At 51.9% G+C, this 8,394-nt stretch overlaps 1 protein-coding gene across 1 annotated transcript; it reads left to right on the forward strand.

The window, feature by feature from the left end:
* Window positions 1-349: 349 nt before the first annotated feature.
* Window positions 350-7,351, forward strand: LOC309856529 (uncharacterized protein). The gene is made up of 3 exons (XM_082717832.1): window positions 350-505; window positions 4,285-4,409; window positions 6,793-7,351. The coding sequence occupies exons 1-3, from the start codon at window positions 432-434 to the stop codon at window positions 6,912-6,914; spliced, it is 321 nt and encodes a 106-aa protein (XP_082573958.1). The 5' UTR covers window positions 350-431; the 3' UTR covers window positions 6,915-7,351.
* Window positions 7,352-8,394: the final 1,043 nt, after the last annotated feature.

Raw genomic sequence — 8,394 nt, forward strand, 5'->3', positions numbered from 1 at the left:
TTCCCCTGTGAGCACAGCCTCCCACATCCTGTGGGTTTGCCGGTTTAAAACTTGAGGGGGGCAGGGAGCAGAGGAGAAGAATGCAGACACAGAGGGGGAGGCCAAGACGAGGAAGAGAGTGTGCCTGTGTCTAACATGTAAAGAATGGTCCTTCTTACATGCAAAATGTGACAATGGACCCCCCAAACAGCTCCCCCCTGCCCAGAAAGTGTTAATCCACCTCCTAGCGGGAAGGCTGGCCTCCCCCCAGGCTATTTCCCTGGGCCTGCCTGGCTGGGGATCAGGCCCATTGTTAATAAGTAATGACAGCCCAGCTTCTCCGTGGATTCCCCTGGGGTTTAGTGTCAGAAACGTCTTCCCTCGCTGCCGCTCGAGCTGACAGGCTCCGGCTCCCGGCAGGCAGCTGTGAACACAGGCTAGCCTCCGCCAGGATGCGCCACGTCATCGGGCCCAGAGCCCCAGGGCGACGGAGAGGGCGATCATCCCCTCCCTGCTCCCCTTTCAGGTGAGCCGACCTCAGTCGTCTGCGGGGACTGCAGGATCCGCCAGGTCGGGGTGGGGGGGCGGGGGTGGACCCTGGTGGCCTCCTTCAGCAAGGGCTGGGGCCGTGCCCTGGTGAGTGGTAAATTCCCAAAGGCTTCAGCCGGCAGGAGACGGCTGCTTCGCCTCAGTCCCTGCCTCTGCTCCTGGGGGAATCGGCTCGCGGCTGCTGTTGAGGACACTGTTTTCAAGATGCTCCAGTAACTTGGAGCGTTTCCGGTGGCCTTGCTTACCCCTGGGAAGTTCTTTCTTGTGTCTGACTTAAGTAACAGCACACTTAGCACTTCACATTTGCCCAGGAAGAGTTCACGAACTAAAGCATTCTGGAACCTTCTGTATGGTGAGGCCAGCCGACTGGGAGGGGACCACCAGAGAAAAGATAATTGGTTGTACTTACAAATCCCTAGAGGAAGGGGGCATGGCAGGCAAGAGCCTTTAATGTCATTTTCAAGGGAAGGAACGGGGCGAGGCAGGGTACGCTGGTTTGGGGTTGGCTAGTTTGAATAATCAATCCCGCGGGCTCTGGGACATGGGGGTGGTCCCTAGCTGTCTGATCAGGGCAGGTGGACAGTGCCCAGGAGCGTGACAGCTGGATAGAGGATCTAGGAATCGGTAATCCTGGGACAGACAGTCTCTTAGAGGTTAGCAGGGCCTCAGATATCAAAGCATCAGAACACAGAAAATCAAAGGCACGGTGAACACAGGTTTCTCTTTTAGCCTTTCACGGTACGTGGTTTATACCGCTTAGAATAACGTTCAGTGTATTTGAAATCCATGTTATCGCACGTTCCTGGCAGCATTGTTATGATATAAAAGAAATGGCCCAATTGTCCATCAGTATGAGAAGGGTTAAGCAAACAGTGGGCTCACCATACTATAACGTAGTATACAGCACACAAAAAGAAAGACATGCCTACGCACACCAATTTCTACTGTTTGGGGAGATGTGCTACAATTTTAAGTGGTGGGATGATTCACATACACGATACGACCGCACTCATGTGAAAACAAAAGGAATGATGACAAAGCTTTAGGTGGTGTACACACGTCCACGTACAGAAGTGAGTAGGAAAACCTGTGTGGAAGAACACACATCCCAGAGTTCGCGTTGTTACGTCTGTGGAGGGCGTCATGGGTCAGGTTCTTAGGGAGGCAGGCACTAAGATGGAGTCAGGAGTGCCCAGGGTTTCCCCGGGAAGGGAGAAGGGCAGAAGCGGGACTGGGCAGGGGGAGCCGGGAGGTGGCAATGCAGCTCTGAAAAGTCTCTGGGAGCCCCGAGCAAAGGTTGTCACTGGGGGAGGGCTGGCGGGGGGGAAGTGGCCAGCTCCGAGTGCCACTGCCTTGCCCAGCTGTTGGCTGGGGCCACCCGGAGAAGGGCTGGGTGCACTGTGAGGCTAGGGGTGCGGGCACAGGGATCAGAGAAACTCAGGCACACATCTGCCACAGAGGACATGGAGAGTGGGAAGGAGAAGGTGACAGGGAAACTTTGACTTTCATAGCCTCAACTTTGTACTTGGAGACTGTAACCCTCTGTGTAAGTTATAAGGTTACAAACAGAGGGGCAGAGGAATATTCTAACTGGCTCGTTTCTGTGACTCCTCCCCCTTCTTAGGGCAAGTCCTCGCCTGCCCTCTACAGCTCCCATGGCCCAGGGACCCATCCAGCTGCCTGCAGCTTTTACCCCAAGTCTTTTTGGTCTGGCATTAGCTAAGAAGACCACATGCTTGCTTGCACTTTCTCCTCTGCCCCCTAACATTAATAATCCTTTCTAGGAACAGGATTGTGGAACTTTGCACATTCAGTATGGCCCGCTGACACTAATGCTGGGGACGGAAGAAGCAAGAGTTTGGGTCCACATGGCGGGAGCTAGAGAATCAAATTTTAGCCTGATGCTTTTCAGGACAGCATGTGCTCCCTGCTGAAGGCAAGGTTCAAGTAAGGGGCATTAGTGTCCAGAGGAGGGTTCTGACCATCTCGAGCATGGCTCACATCAAGGCAAGCTTCTTACACGGTGTGTGTGTGGGGGTGTTGGACTTGGCCTTGAAGGATGGAGAAGGAAGGGAAGAGAATTCCGGCCAAAGGGAACAGCATGAATCAAGGTGGGAATACGCAGTATATTTACAGGGTTCAACATAATTCAAGAGTCCAGAAGTCAGATGGCCTTTAGACAAGTCCCAATCCTGTATCTCCCATGGCTCCCAGGATATCTTGCCAGATAGCCTCGCATGTGTTGGAATCTGTTCGCCAGATTCCAAACAGTGGCTCCCTTGCAGCTCCAGACTGCTTACAAAATGGCTGCTGCTGTTCCGGACCTCACATCCTCACACTGGCCAGGGGAAAAGGGAACCACTCCTTCTGGTTGCTACCAAAGAGGGCACCGTTAGCATCACTTTCCCATAAGGTTCCAGCAAATGTTTCCTGACATCTCATTGGCTCTGCTTGGGTTAGGTGTCTACCCCTGGAGAAATCACTGAGGTTGGGGTGGATCTCTAGGCTCTGGGAGGGACTTACCAGTTGGAGAGAGTTTCAGGCTAAAAATGATGCCAATTCCTGTGGTAGCAAACAGGCTACAGAACTTACCCTTTACTCCTAAATCTAGAACAGGAGTTGAGATACAAACGTAGCAAAAGCCTTCCAAAGCACCGGGAGAGGAAAAGACAGGACAACATAGAGATCTATAATTTTTTTCCCTGCTACATTTTAATTGCCCTTCTCTGGCATGCACTGCATAAATTAAGAGCTAGTTAATGCTGTAATGCGTAAAACAATTTCATGCATCTTAAATATTGCACTTGTACTTTAATTCCACATTAAGTGGTCCCCTGAAAATTTTAAATTTACAAAGTCACTGCTGTGCTACATGAAAAAGGTGCTAATTAAGTGTTAATCAGTAGCCAGATAACCTTCCCTGAACCCTACCCAAGGTCTCCAGAATGACCCATTGCCAGAGAATGTGATGACCACAGAACAGAGAACATAGACACAGACGTGAAATGGTTTCTTAGCCACATCCCAGCCAATTAAGGCAGATTTGCCTATTATGCAGTTCTAATTAAATGACATCTACTATAGTGGACACGAGGCTAATAATAATAATAATATTTAATGCTGGCAGAGCTTTTCATATTCAAAACACTAGCTAATTAACAAGCGGGCATCCCTTTCTGGGCGAGGAGCGGGCTTCTTTCGGGTGATCCTGCTAAAAATCTGAAGGCATGCACAAGGATGGATAAAATAAAAGGAAGTGGTTCCTCCCTAGAAGGGACGCACTACCTTTTGGAGTAGAGCTACTCAAAATGTGGTCTGCAGACCATGCTAGTCCACAGTACGATAAACCTGAGTAACCGTTCTAAAACCTTGAAAGCGACCTGACCTAGTAACATCCAAGCCGGTGATCAGTGGACTCCTACTGAATGAGAAGTAGATGAGTTCAGACTTCCTTGGTAGGTGGCACGTGGCACGAGCTCTGTAATAGTCACACACAGTAGGGCCACATGTCCGTCTGTGATGGACTGGAAATTACAAACACGCACACATACATGTGCATCATGTTCTTCACAGCAAATGGTATGAGAAGCACTGTCATAGACCTGTCTGTGTAGAATGAGAGGGTACGGGTTTAGCTGCATTCCTCACAAATAAAAGAGAAGAGGTGTGCTATTTCACAACTCTGTACTGGTCTGTTTGGAATATTCTGTGTCCCTAGCTCTCCCACTTCCTGCCCAACCTCTCTTTCACACACAGGAAGTCATCTCAGTTCCTGGGAACGGCTGCCTGGGACACTACCACCTTCGGGAAGACTTCGCCCTTCCCCTCCCCTCCATCAGTTCCACGCAAGTCGCCAGATCGCACTTTGCGCAGGGCTGTAGGTACGATTATCTTGCTTTTGCCCGATAGGACTGACCTATCCTTGATGGCAGGACTGAAGCTTTATAGCTTTGAATACTTAGTACAGAACACATGGTAAACGCTCATTGAAGGTTTACCAATTCAAGTTTTTAAAAATCTAATAACATGTACGAGAACATAAAATGCGCCATTTTGACCATTTTCAAGTGCACAGCTTGGTGACGTGAAGTACATTCACACTGCTCTGCACCTGTCGCCACCATCCAGTGCCAGAACTTTCTCGTCTTGCAAAACTGAAACTCCGTCCCCATTAAACACGAACTCCCCAGTCTTCCTTCCCCGTCCAGCCCCTGGTGACCCCCGCCATTGTACGTTCTGTCTCTATGAACTTGACTATTTTGAATGCCTCATGCGAATGAGATTATATACTATTTATCCTTTTGTGGCTGGCCTATTTCATTGAGCATATCTTCAAGGTTCATCCGCGGTATAGCAAGTGAATTCAAAAATGAGTTCAATTTTTTTTTTAAGGTTATCTATTTATTTAGTAATCTCTACACCCACCGTGGGGCTGGCACCCACAACCCCGAGACCAAGAGTCGCGTGTTCCTCCAACTGAGCCAAGCAGGTGCCTCGTGAAGTCTGTTTTCAAGTCCTCAAATTATTTTACAGTTTTGCGATGAGTAGGGAGGGCACCCCCCGACACACACACCAGCGCACCCCTCTGCCCTCCGACGCCCCCCCATTCTGCTTGTATTTGAGGCAGAGCTGAGTGGAGAGAAGAAAGGGGTCAGGACGATCCAGGAGGTGGCAGCAGAAAACAAAGGGTTCACGTGCCCCGGCAGAGTTCCTGGGCACCCGTTCTGGCCCATTTGCTCAGGTTCCTGGCTCAGCTGTTCAGCCCCTTGAAAGCTGGAACTCCCAAATCTGGACAGCGAGCCTGTCAAGGAATGGGCCTGAGAGGCCTTCCAACAATAGGCAGCAGAATAGACAACAGAGCACAAATGACGGCAGAAATGGACTCGAAGTCCTAGCTCTGTGACCTTGAGCAAGTCACCTAACCTCTCTGAGCCTGGCTGGTAAAATTGGGCCATACAGTGTACCTGACAGGATTGTTGAGGACATCTGATGAGATAATGCAGAAAAGCCACTCGGTAAACTTGAAAGAGCGGCACTGTTTCAGTTACGGTTGTTATTATTACCTATATAAAGGCCATGGGACCAAAGAGGAGAGTATGGCTTGCTATTCACACTTCTTGCTATTCACACTTCTGGGTGAGGGTGTGAACAGGAGCGACAGCATCATTCCAGCTTCGTGTTTGGGACATTTCTGATTTCATTCCTCCCTCTAAACTTTTGCCTTAGGAGGAGTTTCTGGTCCCATTCAGTTAAATACCATTAAGACCACTACACTGCCAATGTGAGAAAAAGAGGCACCATGAATTTGTTCAGGGTGTCAGTGAACATAGGTCGGGAGCCTGAGCTGTGCACTGGGTTGGGCGCTAGTAACAAAAGACAAAGGAACCAGTGGCTCGCTTTGGGGAAGGCCAGGGTTTAGAGAGCGACCCACATGTAAGCAGGTGTTCCCAGACCCTTCCCTTTGCCCCTTCAGGTCCATACTATCCCCTCTTCCTCCCTGCCCTGTACCCCAGGAAGCTGCCCCCTGCACTCATCTCAAAGGGCTCCCCACCCTCGGGCTTCCCGTTAGCGGGTTCCAGCCAACAGAGAAGCCCCGCCAAGAGCCCAGGGGACAGGAGGTGGGGGGGGATTTATTTCCCAGTTTCCTCCCTGGAAAGCCTACATGGGCTGACTGACCCTGCCCCCTCTCAGTTGGGGGAACCGTGACTACCTCCTGTCACTTTGGGTCCAGGCTGGTAACAACCCCAGCGCTAACAGTTTCTGCTTCTTGGCTCACCCTGTGGTTATGCTACATCCACAGCTTTGCTGACGGGCCTTTTGTACATAAATACTTCTCAAACTATCCTAACTGTTCCCTTTTGAGTCCCTGCTTGCTCCACGTGCCTGTGGTCAGGACCATTCCAAGTGGGGCAGGTGTGGCTCCCCGCTCTCCTGCAGCCCCCTCCAACCTAGCTCTTTTCATTTTGGGCTGCTGTTGAGAGAAAAAACAAAGGAGTCGGGCTACATCCACGAAGACAAGAGTTGAGGGTGGGGGAGTCTCCCGGATGTTGTGAGAGGTCCTGACGAGCTCCATGGGTGGGCTCCCTGGGCCTGGGTGTGTGTTGCGGGGTTGGGGGGGGGGGTGGAGGGAAGCAGGGGAACATCTTTTTTAGGAATGCTGGTGGTCCGTGGCCACACACCCCTCACGCCTCATGGCCTCCATGGAATTGTTTATTGGCCACCATTAAAGTGGGGCTTGACCTCATGAGTCTTTCTCCGTTCCAGGCAGATCACAGGCCTTCGGCTTTTCTGGAACATCCAAGCACGAGAGGCACTACATTCTCTTCTTCAGGAACCTGCTTCGGCCGGAGCCCTTCCCAAAGATGGGGTTCCTCGGTCCCCTCTGAGGGTCCCGAGGACACAAGACCTACCTCTTGGCCACAACCATGGGCACCTGACCCACACAGACCAATTAGACGCCCTCCTGGAACTTGGCCTTGGTCCACCTTGGCAGTCCTAGGCAGTCTTTGTCAGCTACCTGAACGCTGTGTGCCGGGCACTGTTGCGGGGGGCTCGGGGGAGACGGAGCACCACCCGAGGCAACCAATCCACACCCCCCAACCTTGCGCACAGAGCAGCCGCAGAAGCTGAGAGAAGGAAGGAGCATTCATGGAGGAAAGCGGAGATCAGAGATCTCGGAGCAGCCGAAACCCAAGGAGGAGAGAACAGAGCTGCCAAGGTTCCTGCTGGCTCCCCAGTCACTGGTTTCCTTCCCCAGAGGCCGGCTGCACTTCCTGTCCTTGAACATGAGGCTATCTTCCCATAAATTCTCCCTTTGCACTTCGGCTTGCGCAAGTGGGGCTTCTGTTTTGTGCCGCTAGACTGTCCCTGCCCGAGGCACACCACGTGACACAATTAGCTCACAGTCCCTACGGGGCAATTTATCCTTTTTGTAGACTGTCTGCCATAAATTTCGAATCTCCACCTGGCTTCCCCTTGCCAACCAGTGAGTGTCCTTCTGGGGTAACTTTTGTTCTCGTAGGCCGCCGATGAGCTCGTGTCACCAGATCCGATGGCCTTTCCGTGCCCCTTCCCCTCTCGTCCTCTCACTGCCCCACGTGGCCCACCGCTCCTTCCTCCCCCACACTCTGTCCCCAGGGGCTCCTCCAACCCCCACCCCCGTGCCTCCTCCTCTCCTGCTCTTCATTTGTCTCCTTGTCTAGCTTTCTTGGCGCCTCAAGCGCCCCACTTTGTTTGTTTCACAAGCCTCTTCTTAACATTCTTTCTGGCTCTCTTGGCAGTCCCCTCTCTTACTGGGCATTTGATCATCACCGGTCCCCAGACACAAGTCTGCACATCCACTTGGCCCTCTCGGGTCCCCATTCCCTTCCAGCTGCTGGAAGCGTGGCCGTGCCCACACCCCCACCAGCCCCTCCAACTTTGCGCGCTCCAGAGTGATCTCCAAATTTGCCCTCGCAGCCTGACCCTCTACTTGTGTTCCCTAGTTTGGTTAATGAGGCAGAAAGTTTCTGTGCCCTTCATCCGTGACTCTCAGAGCTGGGAAATTTTGGCAGAGAATATTGGCCAGGCTCCTCATCTCTTTGCCAGGAAATACCCACCTTGGGCCTCACTCAAGTCGTGATTCCAATTCCTTTGACTTTCTCCTTGCTGCTCTCACATTCAAATGAGTTAGCTGAGCTCTTTGGAGCTGAGGTGCTCCCCGTCTCTCCCGCTGAGGCCTGTTGGTCCCACTGAGGACTGCGAAGGAAGGAAGCCCCATGTGGTCCGTGTATTATCTGTGTGGAGGCCAAAGACCATCACCTCCTCAGAGAGGACATTCTGTGGGCCTTTGCTCTCCCAGAGAGATCCATTCCCTTGTGGGCATCA

Source organism: Mustela nivalis, assembly GCF_964662115.1.
Source record: "Mustela nivalis genome assembly, chromosome: X".
In the NCBI taxonomy this organism is placed as follows: Eukaryota; Metazoa; Chordata; class Mammalia; order Carnivora; family Mustelidae; genus Mustela; species Mustela nivalis.

Excerpts from the sequence above, each read along its gene's own strand:
- LOC309856529 (XM_082717832.1), top strand. The coding sequence starts at position 432 with ATGCGCCACGTCATCGGGCCCAGAGCCCCAGGGCGACGGAGAGGGCGA. Across the intron at positions 506-4,284 it reads CCTCCCTGCTCCCCTTTCAG|GAAGTCATCTCAGTTCCTGG; the intron begins GTGAGCCGACCT and ends TTTCACACACAG. Across the intron at positions 4,410-6,792 it reads CACTTTGCGCAGGGCTGTAG|GCAGATCACAGGCCTTCGGC; the intron begins GTACGATTATCT and ends TCTCCGTTCCAG.